Source organism: Leptodactylus fuscus, chromosome 1, assembly GCF_031893055.1.
Source record: "Leptodactylus fuscus isolate aLepFus1 chromosome 1, aLepFus1.hap2, whole genome shotgun sequence".
NCBI lineage: Eukaryota > Metazoa > Chordata > Amphibia > Anura > Leptodactylidae > Leptodactylus > Leptodactylus fuscus.
Genome location: NC_134265.1, coordinates 108644327 through 108660675, shown reverse-complemented (window position 1 = coordinate 108660675; position 16349 = coordinate 108644327). Strand labels below are relative to the sequence as shown.

Below are 16349 nucleotides of genomic sequence, written 5' to 3'. Positions count from 1 at the left end.
TAGTCTGAAAAATACGGTGGTACTTCCCTATCTGGAACACTGCAACTTGTAAAAACTGTAATTTACTGAAGCATGAACAATTAACAAAAAAAAAAAAAAACAACACCCCTTTCCTATACATTGTACAGAATGTTAAATGTTGCCATTTGGAAGTACAGTTCATCTTGGTAAAACAAGCTTTTGTATAATAAAATAGAGCAATAAAAAAAAGTTATGGCTTTTGGAAGGCCGGAGTGTTTTTTTTTTTTTTTTTTTTAACTTTAACACTCTAGCTGTAAATAGGTGGTGTTTCAAAAAGACTAAGGCCAGTTTCATATCTGCACCGGAGTCTCCGTTGCAGAAACTTCAAACTCTGTGGAGAGAAGTCCTGCACATGTGGGTTCTGCTGATGTCTGTGTGTAAATGCTGTTTTAGTGGTTTGGGTCTCCTGGCGGATGCCGACCATGGTTCTAGTGTGAACCTAGTGTAAGCGAATAGCACAAGCGATTATATGAAAATGTGTAAGACTTCTTATTAGGAAGAGATGTCCCTTTCTGCTTTTATCAGGCTGTTTACCTGCTTAACCGCCTTCTGCTGAACTACCTTCCACACTGAAATTCACTGCTTTTTCTTTCTTGATGAACTGGTAATGAAATGACTTAGATGTCTATTGTCTAACGAACACTGGGAAGTTGGTAGTAGTGACCTAAAAGGACAGGAGTGAAGAGAAGGAAAACAGATTTAGTCTAGAGCATGAACTTGAAGCTTTCTATCACAACCAAAGTGCTTTACTTAACTACAGGCCATAACTTGTCCTACTTGATCCAGGGGCTATCTGAGTTAGAAGTTATGTAACAAATTCTCTTGTACCTAATTTGTGCAGTGTATGGCAGTTAAACTTCATCCACCTATTGTGAGGGAAATTATAGGTGTATCCTACAGAGGGAAAAGTTCACAAAGTCTAATTGTAACTGAGGCACTTGACTACACTGAGATGGTGAGTGGTGGTTCAGTGTAGTTGTGCTAGAACCACCCAACTGCTCAAATATTTAACCAAATTTTACAAGCTTTGAATGCTGAAAAACAGCAAAAGTTGGAAAATAAATATTACAGCATTCTTTATAATTTGTCACCTGGAACTTGCAAAGCAACATTTCTAGGGCCACTAGCAACGCACTCACTTGCACTCACAGATCAGGCCTCCATCAGGCATCTGCTTTCCAGGGTGGCAGGGACCAGAATGGAAGAAAGCATGGCTGGATCACCGAACTGCTTCTGCAAAGGCAATTAGGCCCTATATAGCTATAGTTCTGCCTTTCCCTTGGCACCTACATGAAAGAACAGCATTCACCACATAAGTAGATATATGATCACTACAGGAAGGTTTCTGACCTGTCTTGGCTAGGGATGCTGTACATGGTCTTCTTTAGAGGTTGTCCTCCACCCCTGTGCAATATAATGACCAAAAACCATGTTATTCCTCATGTAAACATACATAACAGCCCTGAAATAAGTATGATTATGCTGATATTTCCATATCTCATAGTTGTTTGATGCAGTCAATGTGCATACATCACTATGTACAACAAAAGATAAGGCAATTTTTAAAAGCCAGGGTAAAAAAAAAAAAAATGCAACTGCAGCCAGAATTGGGTTCAGGGAGAAGACGTGGTTCATTTGCTTTGGCTTAAAACACTGATGTGGAGGCTTAAGGCCAGGGCCCCACGGACCGGAGACACTGCAGGAAAAATTGCGGCGTTGTACAGTGCAGGCAAAGTGGATGGGATTCATGCGAATCCCATCCCCACTTTGCAGAAAAGCTGTTGCGGCTTTGCAAATCGCAGCATGTCAATTATATCTGCGGAAACACTGGCGGCTTTCCCGTAGATATAATGTTAAGAGAAAGTCCACAGAGGAAAACTCTGAACTTTCTTTTAAAAGCGCTACGGAAAGAACTTCAATGCGTTCCCACAGCGCTTTAGTGCTGCTTATATGGCCCGTGGGGCATTAGCCTAAGGGTATGTTCACACAGCGGAATTCTGCTCCTGATTAAGCCCGAATGGATGGGCCAAATCAGAAGAGATTCTCGCGCCGCGGGAAGATAGGGCGTCTCGCTGCTTTTTCCCGCTAGCAGGAAAATAAAAAGTGAGCAGCTCCCATTCAGATGAATGGGAGCTGTGTTTGCAGGCGGACTTTGAAGCGGTTCCACATCAAAATCATCCTGCAACAAACTGTGTGAACATACCCTTAAGAAAAGGCAATATGCAAATTAACTCTTAAGGATTGTATAAATCTGAAGCTGGCCATGGATCTAAGATCTGCAGGTTTTTGGTAGATGCAGCTAAACTTGTTGAAATCTATAGGCTGAAGTCTGTTGTGGTCATTCACTTAAGATTAGCAGCAACTTTTTTCTGTTCTATATGAGGACTTGTTCATGATGAATTGTACTTTCATTCTGCACCATTTTGTGGTACATATAATTAGCTTTTATTGTTTCATGGGGTCCATATGAAAAAAATCCAAAATTCTCTCTCAACTCATCGAGGGTAGTCAATGGATGCAGGGGGCCTCTGAGAGGTTAATCTGCTGAGTATTTTCCAACTCCAACGGCTAGTCTCAGGACTCGGCTTTGTACTACAGCCAAGTGCCAGAATTAATGCTGCAGGAACAGCTCCTGTGCCCGCAGCACTACTGTGCTGTTCTATTATGGCAATGAGCGTTAAAGGGATCCTCAGACACAATTTTTTTCTAGGTACCACGTCGGAATAGCCTTAAGAGAGGCTATTCTTCTCCTACCTTTCGACGTCTTGTCTGCGCCGCCGTTCACCTACAATCCTGGCTCTTTTCAGTATGCAAATTAGCTCTCTTGCAGCACTGGGGGCTTCCTCAATGCTGCGAGAAAACTCTCTCCACTTTTAGGCCTTGGGCAGAGCAGACTGCGCATGCCCACAGGCCACGTGAAAATGGCAGCTTACAATACCGTGCAAGCGGCCATTTTCTCGTGGCCTGTGGGCATGCACAGTCTGGTCTGCCCAAGGCCTAAAAGTTACAAGCCACCGCTGGAAGAAGAGGCTTAAGAGGATGCTGCTAAGATGGAGGCGGTGCTGGAGAGAGTTCTCTCGCAGCATTGGGGACGCCCCCAGTACTGCAAGAGAGCTAATTTGCATACCCAGAAAAAACAGGATTGTAGGCGAATGGCGGCACGGAGAAGACGACGAAAGATAGGAAGAGAATAGCCTTTCTTAAGGCTATTCTGACGTGGTACCTAGAAAAAAAACTGTGTCTGAGTGATAGGATCCCTTTAACTATTTTGCTCAGCGCAAAGTAATAGGCTGCAGAGTGGGAAGGGGTTAAGGCTTTTTTTTTTTTTTTTTTTTTTTTAATGCTGCTAAGCCAGATATCCTCTTTGCAGCAGCCAACTCACTTATCAGAACACGGATGATCACCAATATCATGTGTATGTAGATGAGCTGTGAAATTAGCTATCATGTCTTATATGGGGTTTTGACAACTCAATTTAACCCAGACCTAAAAAACCTTTATCCTTCTTTCCTCAATTTATAGAAATGTTGATTCAAAAACACATTTGCACATTTGAGAATAATCACCAATTTCTTCAAAATACTGATTAATGGACTAATTTTTATATATGTATAACAGATCTGTGATTTTGGATTGGCACGTGTTGCAGACCCAGACCATGACCACACCGGCTTCCTGACAGAATATGTGGCCACACGTTGGTACCGAGCTCCAGAAATCATGTTAAATTCCAAGGTAATCTTCCCGTTCCATTTTAAGCCTATTTGACAAGATACTTCTGTAAACTACTGATTTGTCTACTGTGGAGGCGTTACATGATTAAACACAGTCTGCAGTTTTGTCACTGTCTTTCGCCACTTAAATAACAAAACAAGCTCTAAAGTTGGTTATGTCTGAATTCCATGTTATCACGGGTGTTTTTATTTTAAGTTTATGCCAAATTTTCAACTAGAGAGATACGTACTTATGTACTTCCATGTCAAAATATATACTTTTTGTTAATAAAAAAAAAAAACTGCTTTTGTGTGCGCAACTACCTACTACTGAGTGATATTATTGTATTGATTAAGATGGTTTGTTTGCCTTTTTAGGGATATACCAAGTCAATTGATATCTGGTCTGTTGGCTGCATTCTTGCAGAAATGCTTTCTAATCGGCCCATATTTCCAGGAAAGCATTACCTTGATCAACTTAATCATATCCTTGGTAAGGGCAGATGAAAAAATTGTGCAAGAGGAATAGATAGAAAATAGATTTTCTTCCCATGAACTAAACCTTTTTTTTTTTTTTTTTTTTTTTTAGGCATTCTTGGATCACCTTCTCAAGAGGATCTGAACTGTATAATCAATTTGAAAGCTAGAAACTACTTGCTTTCACTCCCACACAAAAATAAGGTGCCCTGGAATAGACTTTTCCCAAATGCAGACCCCAAAGGTAAACCCCTTGTCTGTATCATCACCATTTCTTATAATTGATTGTAAAATATATAATTTTTTTTTAATTTTAATTATTATTATTATTATTATTATTATTATTATTATTATTATTATTATTATTATTATTAAACAATGTCCCCGGTGTACCAGTGTCTGCCACCGCTGTCTGGTCCAGCATGTGGAGATTTACTGGCAGAAGACCCGCACTGTCGGTCAATCAGCAGTCACAGGGAAAGAACTGGTGATGTGTGTGACGTCACAATTTCTTTTCCTGAGGCCTCAAAGGTCACATGCAGTGCACGACTTTGGCTGCTAAAGGATACCCAAGTGCTGCATCGGACCAAGGCGATGGACACCGAAACACTAGGGACAGGTGTCCTGAAATTTGTGGACAACCCCTAAAATCTCTCTTCCTGCTTGTTTCAGCCCTTGATTTGTTGGATAAAATGTTGACCTTCAACCCTCACAAAAGAATTGAAGTAGAGGCAGCGCTGGCCCATCCTTATTTGGAGCAGTATTATGACCCAAGTGATGAGGTAAAATTTAGTTTTATCTTATCTTTAGTCTTTTTTTGTTTAGAAGATTGTATTATGTAAACATACAAAATATAGATTAGCAAATATTATTTATACCGCTCACTGAATAAGAAATTACCACAGTATTTGTCTACTAGCAAAATTGCTAAGACTTGTCATTCAACATATATTGCTGTGTTGGTTCCTTTATACTTAAGTATCTCTTTGGAATCATAATAGGCCAGGTGGAATTAGAAGGTGTTTGCCATAGCCTTAAAGGGGTATTCCCACCTCACATACTCATCAGTCTTTACTGCTGTAAAATCTTCTTTCTTCCTGGTTTCTTGCATCATTTGGTGGGCGGGGTTTCACATGCAACCTGCCGTTTAGCTCCGCCCCCAAATTCATGTGTAGCTCCGCCCACCCATTTTGGACTATGAAGTACAGGCAGCAGCAACTCCATTCTGTTACATACAGAGACTGCCTGTCTCTGCCATAATGAACACAATTGAATTAGCTAGCCTGGTAACTGGGAGAACAGAAGAAATGAAAGCAGCTCCTCTCCCCTATCTGATAGCAGGAAGCTAGGTCACATGTGGTGTAGACACAGGAATAGCTAGATACACAGGCTCGCTCCCTGCACTTAGCCCCTCCTCCCTCTCCCCTGAGAGCAGCAGATACATCACTTGACTCATGAGCAGCTAAGTCAGGGCTGTGGCCACAAAGAATTGAATAAAGTAAGATAGTGGATAAACAAAGCAGTTTTGCTGAAGCAATGTATTTAGGAAAAGTCTTACATCCATATTATCAAGCAGTATAGATAGGATCCTTGTGATGGGACAACCCCTTTAACAAGTACACACTGCAACATGATAGATTTATCACCCATCTTGTTGATTCACTTTTAACAGCATCCGTTTATTTTCAAATAAAATTCTAGAAAACCCATTCAGGATGTGAAACTCAAAGATGGCAGCCGTCGTTGCCTTATTTGCAGATAGTAGATAAGTAATTCTGGATTTTTGGTTTGGCATCTCATTAGAATCTGAGTAAGTCCCTGGTGACATTAATAATGCTGTTGGGTAGTTTGACTTTGAGTTGCTACCAGTAGCAGTCTTTGAGGGGGTGGTTCTGGATCACAACCAGATTCTTCTCAAACATCAAGATTTCTAATTGGCATTCTGAAGCTCTATGTTTTAGGCTACATGAATGCAACCATACGCATGTAGTTAGGAAATTATTGAATAGTATAGACGGCACATGGATGATATCCGTGTACCTCCACGGCCCCATTCAATCTTTTTGAGCCTGGGCCGTAAAATTGAAAAGGAATTGGACCTGTACTAAGTTTTGCGTCATTCAAATACATTCCCGTGTTTATGGGGCCATAGATATGAATGGGTTCAGTGTGCTAGCTGTGAAAACACTGATTGTACAGTTACAGTACATAGTTGTGTGCATTAGACCTTAGACATTTTCTTTTGTCTTTTTATGTCAGAGTAAGTGGGTTGAAATCACACCCCAAAATAATTTCTATAGTGCTTAGCCAGCTCTGACAGTATCATATTAATATTATAAATGTGAAAGTTTGTGAGTTTGGATGTTTGTGGGTTTGTGTGTTCGGATGTTTGTTAGTCAATCACGCAAAACCCGCTCGACCGATTTGGCTGAAATTTTCCACAAACATAGTTAATATACCCGATTGCGCAATAGGCTACTTTTCGTCACAATAGCGCACATACGTTTGTGCCAGGACCCCCACAAAACCCAAACTCACACCACCATCTCTGCAATCTCACACACTTTGGACCATAGCAAGCCACAAAATTCATATTGCCCTCTACAGCTTAGCCCCTAACCCCACACAATCACATATACATATACTTTACCACTTTGCCCCTCACCTTAACGATACTCCTGGAGGCGCTCTTTAACGCTCTGGAGGAGCCATGTTTGCCAACCCCCACCGCTCTGACAATCCGCAACACCGCCCACCCATGTCAATACCCCTAGGCGGTCTAATAGATGCAAAAAAAAAAAAGTTTAAAAAAAGTAAAAAAATATTAACAAAAAAAAAAGGATTAAAAATTCAAATCACCCCCCTTTCCCTAGAACACATATAAAAGTAGTTAAAAACTGTGAAACACATACATGTTAGGTATCCCCGCGTCCAAAATCGCCCGCTCTACAAAGCTATACAAATATTATTCCTGTTCGGTAAACACCGTAGCAGGAAAAATGGTCAAAAGTGCCAAACCGCCGTTTTTTCACTGTTTTGATTCTGATAAAAATTTGAATAAAAAGTGATCAAAGCAATAACATTTCCCGAAAATGGTAGAACTACAAAGTACACCCGGTCCCGCAAAAAGAGACGCCATATACATCCCCGTACATGCACGTATAAAAAAGTTACGGCTGTCGGAATATGGCGGCTTTTCAAAAAAAAAATTTTTTTAACAGTTTTGAATTTGTTTTTAAGGGGTCAAAATATAACTAAAACCATATAAATTTGGTATCCCCGGAATCGTAATGAAACACAGAATACAGGGGACATGTCATTTTGGTTGCACAGTGAACGCCGTAAAACCAAAGCCCGTAAGAAAGTCGCAGAAATGCATTTTTTTCTTGAAATCCACCCCATTTTGAATTTTTTCCCTGCTTCCCAGTACATTATATAGAATAAATAATGGTGGCATCATGAAGAAAAATTTGTCCCGCAAAAATTAAGACCTCATATGGCTCTGGGAGCGGAGAAATTAAAAAAGTTATGGGGTTTAGAAGGAGGGGAGTCAAAAACGAAAATCAAAAAATGCCATCGGTGGGAAAGGGTTAACTTCAAATACCTCTGTCCCAAAGTCACTATGTAAAGTTTCTCACAACACCGTATAGCAGCTCAAATACAAATTAACTTCAACACAAAAGTCTCACGTATTCTCTGAATTAAAGCAAAAACAAGATACAAACTTACATTTCTTATCCCATACCTTATACACAGTACGAAAACCTTACCCGCGCCTGTATATACCCACTACTACAATCACCGCAGACGAAGTCGCGGGTACCAGCTAGTTATAGAGGTAAATGGAATTGGAGCATGCCTGGTCAACCATTGCTTCATTTAGACAGTGGTACAAAGAACCCTCGTCCCTGAAATTGGTTCAGTCTACAACTTAACATATAGTTTGTGCTTAAAAGCTGTCTGAGTTGATCCTCCCACTGTCCAGAGGGATGAGCTGACTGCAGGATGAGCATGTTTAATGAATTCCCCTTCTGCACCACAATCCTCATTTGAAAAAGAATAAAAATGCTTTTTCTACGCATCCCTGGGGCTCTGAAACATAAGAAAGGTATAGTTTTTATTCTGCTCGCAGCATCTACAGAACTATGTTGGGGGAAGTAATACTATCTTTAATACCACCCACACTGCCTCATCAAAAAACATACTTGTTCTTGCATAACTGAGTGATCAGATGAGCATGACCCACACTATTAAATGACTGTTGTTTATTCTACACAATAAACACTGTAAAAATCCAAAATGAAGTCCAGAATTGCTGTTTTCTTTAACTGGAATTAACACTGATCAAAACGTCACTTATACCCCAACGCCGTGCACCCCTAAACACATACACACACAAACCCTTGCACAGCCGCGATAGTGAAAAATAAAAATGTTATAGGTTTTGAAAAATGGCAACAAATTAATTTTTTTTTTTAATGCTAAAAGCATTTTCATTATGCCAAAGTATAATGTGTAGGGAAATAATCCAATTTTAATGTGGTCAGTTTACAGTAGAATGAGAATTATTGTAATGGTAAATTCTAAATGATAACTATTTCCTGTTGTAAGTACAAAGAGGATCTATTAAAATGGACCTGTCGCCAAGTGCAAAATGCTGAATTACATTTTTTTTTTTTTTTTTTTGTTCACCCCCTTCAAAAGATATGGCCTCCAAGATTTTATGTAAAATCAGCTCTTATTCTCCAAACGGGTGGTAAACTTTTGCTTTCTCAGAGAAAAGAAAAGGTTATGGTCCACTTAGCAAACAAGCTAATCTTCCCGGGGCCATAGGTTTTGAACGGGTGGACCGATTTTCATTGTTACACTTTATCTTTTTAAATCCAAATTGTTCAGGCACAGTGGGAATCAAGAGTTATGTCATGTGGCATTTTTTGCTTGGTGACGATCATATTTAACTGATATTTACTGTAGTGATTGTTTTGCTCCATTTTTATTTTTAATCTTCTATGTTTAGCCTGTTGCTGAAGCCCCCTTTAAGTTTGAGATGGAGTTAGATGACTTGCCCAAGGAGACACTGAAGGAGTTAATTTTTGAAGAGACTGCTAGATTCCAGCCTGGGTACTGACTTTAATATGACCACAGGTAAGCAGTTACAGGGTGTTTAATGAAGGTTAGTGTAGAACTGGTAATACTTGTACTAATGTAATCTAGACTACTGCATTACCAATGGGATGTCTTGTATTATTTTATTGAAGAAAAAAAGCCTTTTTTTTTTTTTTAAATTTAAAAAAAAAAAAAAAAAAGAAGAAACATGTATCTGGCTCCTTTACTTCTCCCCTCCTCCCTCTTGTTCATGCAAATCTTTGTATAAGGCTAGATTCACACCAGTGCTCGCTTTCCGTTTAAGGATTCTTTCCTCTGTTCTGCTTTAAAAATGCAGAGAAAAAACCTGCAACCAGGACTCTTCTCTCTGCATTTTTCAGGTGAAAACCCCATTATAGTCTGTGGCGTCTACGGATAACCGCTTTTTAAGCTGATTGGGTTTCTGTTTTTCAGGTCCCCAAGCAGACCCAAAGAACAGAAACCCAAGCGCAGGTGTGAACCTAGAGTTAGGGGAGTAGATTCTCCTCTACTCACTGTGCAATGTGTGCAGTATAAGTTTCTGGCCTCCACCCATCATCTGAAAATTGCCTGCAGAAGGGAAAACTGCTAAAAATCCAGAATACAAATTGTGTAATTACCAGAAACTGTGTTATTCCCCATGTATACACAATGCACTATAGATTTCTACAATGATTTGTAAAAAGTTAGGCATGCTTTAGGAAAGAGAATTCTGAACACATCCTAAAATAATATTAAACTATACTGGCAACTCAAGTCTTCCTGTCCATAGAGCGTGGGCTAAGCTTCCCCTTCATTTCCACTAGAATCAAGGCAGCCAATTTCCAGCATGGTTTGTGTAGGGGAGGGCGTGCAGTGCTTTTATGTATAGTATTAATGCCCTGAATAGACTGGCAAAAAGCTGACCCCTTGAGGTTTGCCCTTTTAAATGATTGCTCTCAACATTTATATTCCTTACCAATATGGTTAATCCTACAATTCTGCTCTGCAAACTAAATGTTTGTTTTTTAATTTGTTGTTCACCAACTGTTGATTCTTGTTCTTTGGCACCAAGAGAAACAAAATATGTACAAATGTGAAATTCAGTGACAGTATGATCCATGTGTGGGTAGAATCCTCATCATGTTTGGCAGTAGCATTTTGTCCCATATTTTATTTTTTTTTACATTTTTCTAATCATAAACATGGTTTCTTATAAAGCATACAATGTTAAGCTGTTCTTTATAAACATTTTTGATACATGTTAATCACGTTTACATTTTTTTTTTTTTTTTTAAGTCTACCTTTTTGTTCAGAATGACCAGAGAGGACATTTCATGCCTTCATTAATGTGCGGTATTATACTGTACTGTCAGCCGGGCTTTCCTTATAGTTCAGCGTTATCGTTTGGCTCTGACAGTACACGCTATGTTGGGGCAACACGGTGGCTCAGTGGTTAGCACTGCAGCCTTGCAGCGCTGGAGTCCTGGGTTCGAATCCTGCCAGGAACAAAATGAAAAAAAAAAAGTACATTGTGATCACTATATGGGGCTCACAATCTACATTTAAAAAAAAAAAAAAAAAAGTACAAGCTATGTTAGAGTACAGTCAGTGGGAAGGTTGCAAGGTCCTTAAAGCCCAGTGATGACAGTGGGGAGATATCTGTGCTGAAATTATTGGCACCAATATTTCCAGCACCGGGACACATCCTGGGGAAGGCAGACAGTGTGCTGAATTCAGTGCACCGCACATTGATGAGGACATGAAAGGTCCTCTTTACAGTTTTGGATGCTTTTGTATATTTGGATAAAAAGTAAATACACTAAATTACAAATCATATTAGTAACACTACTGTAGCTAATCCCCCCAATATAGTATTGTCTGAACTGCTTCTTTGCAATGAAACGATCCATAATGTGGTCTTGCGATGCTGCCTTCATATGTTTGTTTTTATAGCAGTCCATTTTTAGTACTGAGTGCTCACAGAAGTTGTTGCTGTTGCTTAGAATTGAGCAGAATTTCTATAGTCACCAGAACGGTGTGTAGCTTATATTTTGTTCTTCTCTGTGTCACAGCTGTCATTTGCTTGTTTTGAGCAGCTGGCTTCAACATGCACCATAAATGAGCAACGATATTGATTTAAAGGGGTTATATAGAACTAGAAAACCATGTCCACTTTCTTACAGAAATGACACCATACCAGTCTACAGATTGTCTAGATTTGTGGCACTACTCCATTGATATGAATGAGGCTGAGCTTACATAATCACATACAACTTGTAGACTGCTGTAACACACACACATATACATACATACATATATATATATATATATATATATATATATATATATATATATATATATATTATATTTACACATATTAATGTGATGAAAAGGACTATGCATTCATGATGGATTTTACATCAGCACTGCTTTATACAGTTGCAATACTAAAAAAACCAACTAATTATGTTGTATTTATTTTAAAGGGAAAGGCTGTGAAGGACTTCGCACTCCGACATCTGTGTTCTTGACAGTTCTTCCTCATTGGCCATGTCCTGTGACCCATCTCAGCTTGTCCAGTCTAACTCCTTTGAGCCATTAAGGAGGGCGGTTCCTGGTAGTTGTGGCTTTTTATGCTTATGATGAATTCTTTCAGTCTGGAGAAGTATTCTTGACACTCCTTTTGTAAAGCCCAGTTGCAGTACGGTGCAGCAGCAAACTCGCTGATACCTTAACTAACTGCTTGTATATTCTTTTCTTTTTTTTTTCTCCTTTTTTCCCCCCTTTTTTATTTTTAAATTGATTTCTTTCCCTCCTGTTAAGTGGACAAATTGTGTACTTATTTTCACGGGCTTTACATATTGTGTCTAATCCACGTTACTGATGACTGTGGTAACTGGCATTATTTTTATTTGTTTTGTGTATTTTTTTTTTTTTTCCATTGGGAAAGTTATTACTTTGGGCACTTTAAGTCTAATGAAAGCCCCATTTACTTACACATATCATTTTAAGCAGTTGCAGTGAAAAGCTCTGAAAACCTTGTCGGAAATTGTTTCCGGGTTTTCTCTAGCACTCTGAGCTGAATAAGCAATTTTAACCATTTATGTGCTTGAGGGACCTTTAAAAAAAACAAAAAAACTTATCCATTTATATATATAATATATATATATAAAAATTGCTTACTTTGTAGATCATTCAAATCATAACAATGAAGCTGCTGCAGTATACCATCTATATAATGCATACCTGAATATAAATCAGTGAATATATGCCATGCACTGGCTTTTCAGTTTGAGGAAGTTGCATTTACACAGGAGAGATGCATAAGCAACACCTGAACCTCTCAAAAAAAAATAAATTAAATTACGGTTTTGAGGGTTGACACACAGCTTCATGTTTTTCCCATGAAGCAGCATGCTAGTGCTCTTTTGAATGGTGCCGTGCTCATTGACTGTTGAGGCGCTTGCATTAGTCCTCCCTCCTTTATATAAACACACACGACTTGAGCAATACACTGTATCGGTATGCAACGGTCGGTGTATTTCTCATGTCATTGGTGACTGTAGTTGGAATAATTCTGGCCTACAGCTACATTATCGCACCAAGTCCTGACGGTTGAATCCAATTTCTTTCCTGGCCTCACAATGAGCAGAAATCAAGCAAGCACTAAACTCTTTTACACTGTAACCATTACTTCCTCTCCTTTCTGGTATTTGTTCCTGGAGTTGTAATCCGTGGAGTTTACTAGATGTTATGTCGCTGTGCAGTGCCTCCTCCTTTCCTCACTGCTCTCTGTGGTGAACGACTTGCCTTGTTGAAAATGACCGTGCCCTCGCATGACTGTTAAGCTTTTCTGTGCAAAGATTGTCTAAGTGCCACATGCATATGACTGGTTGAAACAAGATCTCTTACCTCTAAATTGTGTAATAATGAATTGTTCTCCTGTGACCTTCATAAGAATGGAACAGCTCTTTTAAAACCCGTTTTGTTTTTCTTCATGTCTGTGTTTTTTTTTTTGTTTTTTTCTTCCCCCTCTAGCAATTCTAGTGACTTGTCTGAACTGCCTAGGAAATGAGCAAAAATTGCACTTGTATTTGAAAATAAATTGGGAAAAAACTCATTTATTTTTTATTTTTTTCCTTTGGCCAATTTCTGTGACGTGGGTTTTGTAAAGATTTCCCAACTACTTGGTGAAAAGGTTTACCTGCTAATTTTTGTCCTGCATATCTCATACTTGTTTGATAAGATGCTATATTAAGCAGTAGTGCACAATATCTTTATGGAAACATTTCTAAGGTGGTCTGCTGTTTTTGGAAGGTGGTGAAAAACTGAGCTTGACATATTTGCTTTATATTAAAAGGGATGTCTTTGCTGTAATGGGATGGCAGAACTAGTCTAATCTTTTAGTTTGAGGGAACCATTAGCCATACATCACTGCAGGTATTAACCAGTAATTCCTTTTATATATTTTATTCAGCTAGTTCTCTGCCAATGTTCCTGTATTGTGGCTGCTTTTCAGAAGAACCTATTGCATTCTAAAATGGTTCTAGTTACCAGAAAAAAAGTCTTTAAACATTTCTTCCACACAACACCCCCCTCCACAACAACCCCCCATCATGACACCAAATGCGTTAAGAAAATTATATTATAAAAAAAACTGTTCGTTTTGCAAAAACAGGGAAAGAAATGTACTATGCACTAGCAAATTTTACCCCTTAAGTGTAATGCATGGATCATTCAATCATGCAAATTGCATCAGGGAAAGTAGAAGCCATATTTAAATCTTAAGAGGCATGTTGAAAAATTTCTTAAGTATATGATAAAAAAATATTGGAATTGTCTATAGATGGCGTGAGTTTCTTATGCTTTTGATATCACAAGGGTATTGCTGAAATTGTTTCAAAGTCTTCAGTTTGTTGCCTAAATTTCCTTTTTCAATACATTTCTTTCAATTAGTTTTGGCAAACATTTTTCCATTCCAGTTTTAAGTATTGCATAATTCATCTGAATGGCCAAAAAAATGCTTGCTGCTTCCCCTTTAGAGGTTTCTCACTACAAATGCACTTCACCTACTGCCTTCAGATCTGCTCTTGTTCCCATGTAGACTCCTGCAATAACACACCAGTGTTAGTTTTTTTTTTTTTTGTTTTTTTTTCCTGTCGCTGACACCCTAGTCATTCTTTACTTTTTTTTTTTTTCTTCTCCTTGCATAAAGGGCATTTGCTACAAACTAACTAAAATGCAACCGATCTTCAGAAATGATTTATTTCCCCCTTGACTTCCCACATTACCTTTTGTGTTGTCCATATCCAAACAGTTAACAGATTACTAAAAGAGCTTTGTACTTGCTTTGTACTGTTGGTGCCTTTTTAGTCTTGTATTCAAAATGTGTGTAGCTGATTTAAGTAGGTTGTAAAGTTAGAGGCTTCACTGCTCAGATTGCAATTTCTTTTTCGTTTTGATGAAAGCATTTAAGGCTGACTCGGGTCTGTGAGCAGTGAGTAAATTAAGATAAAATATTTTATAACAAATTCCTGTATGTTCCTTTAAAATGTAATGTAACAGCTGAACATGTATTTTATTGTGAAAGGTATGTAACCTGGTTAATCAATTAAGAAACAAATTGTAAAAGGTTTATAATTTTTTTGTTAATTCTATTGATGTATTTAACTTTTTTTCCTCAATTGGTTGGATGTTCTATATTTCTGGCTTAAAAATTGTGTAAAAAAAAAAAAAAAGATAAAAAGAAAATATCTTGTAAGACTCCACAAATGCAGATAAAATCATTAAAATTGTACTCCTGTATTACCAAATAGTTCTACTTTGATCTACATTTTTATTTTCAAATAAAATTTTACTGCTACTCCGATAGAGGTCCTTGTTTGGGCCTATCTACATCTTACAGAGAAGCATGGCTTCATCTGAGAGCTAAGTGGCTTTTTTTTTTTTTTTAAGTGGATTGTTGTGGATTGTTTTTTTTATTTTACTATAGGGACTCTCGTACATAGGAACCCTTGGCACAGGTTGTGAGCCTGCTTATATTGGACAAAATATTTAACCACTACCTCCATTCGAGATTAGATAAATTTGCAGGATACAGCCAGGCCCTATTGAGGTTAAAATGGGGTGCTTCTACTCATGGGGTGTATGTTTATAGGTGCTTGGCAACTTGCCTGCTCTAAAAGTATGGGATTCGCCAATAGATTGAGCCAACAATATGCATCTCACACTGCCATGTGACTGGTGCCTTATTAGCCATATCAGTGAGCATTTTAGTAAGACTCTTATGAAGGAAATTGGCCATTGGTAGTGTTCCACAGGTCAATATGATGACAAGCGCTGTTTGGATTTTATCTTACAAATACAGAGGTATAGAGTAGTGGTTCTCAACCTGTGGTACAGTCACTCATACTCTCTACTCTGATCTGGGCTCTGAGTGCTGACGTCCCAGCAGGCCCTGGAGCAAGGAGCAGAGTAGTCAGTAGTGAATACAGCCCACCACTCATGACTTAGACATCACTGAGTGTGGGGGCACTGAGGCAGGCCATTACATAACTTGATGGAGACTCCAAGCAAAGTCGGATTGTAACACTTACAAGTGATTGCTACTTTGGGGTATGGGGTGGGACATTTACTCATGCAATTCTGGAGCACACTTTTGGAGAATTCGGGGGGGTTTTTTGTAAAGGTTTAGAAATTGACAGCTGAAGGTGTCCCTGCACTATCCAATCCATGCTCACTATGCCAGACAATGGGAGCAATAATTTTCTAATCTCGATTAATCAGTTTAAAATTAGTGTAAATCTTATTGATAGGTTGCAGGGTTCCCAAGAAGTCTCAAAAGATCTTGCAGCAGGCTCATGAGTGGTAACAGAGTATATTTGTTGGATATTTTAACATTCAATATTGAAATTTATATAAAACTCTTAAATGACTTTTTACATTTCAGTTTTCTTTAAGTCTGTTTTGCTGAGCACAAAGCTTGGACAATGCACATCTTAAACGTAATATGTAACAAAGTTGAAATAAAAG

At 38.5% G+C, this 16349-nt stretch overlaps 1 protein-coding gene across 1 annotated transcript in view; it reads left to right on the top strand.

Moving 5' to 3' along the window:
- The window catches only part of MAPK1 (mitogen-activated protein kinase 1), a 37480-nt gene extending 23523 nt beyond the window's left edge, over window positions 1-13957 (top strand). Inside the window, exons 4-9 of the mRNA XM_075275861.1 lie at window positions 3640-3756; window positions 4113-4227; window positions 4324-4455; window positions 4884-4993; window positions 9229-9356; window positions 11804-13957. Of these exons, the coding sequence (XP_075131962.1) occupies window positions 3640-3756; window positions 4113-4227; window positions 4324-4455; window positions 4884-4993; window positions 9229-9339 (585 nt within the window). The 3' untranslated portion in view covers window positions 9340-9356; window positions 11804-13957. The remainder of the gene's footprint in view (window positions 1-3639; window positions 3757-4112; window positions 4228-4323; window positions 4456-4883; window positions 4994-9228; window positions 9357-11803) is intronic.
- The last annotated feature ends 2392 nt before the right edge of the window (window positions 13958-16349 follow it).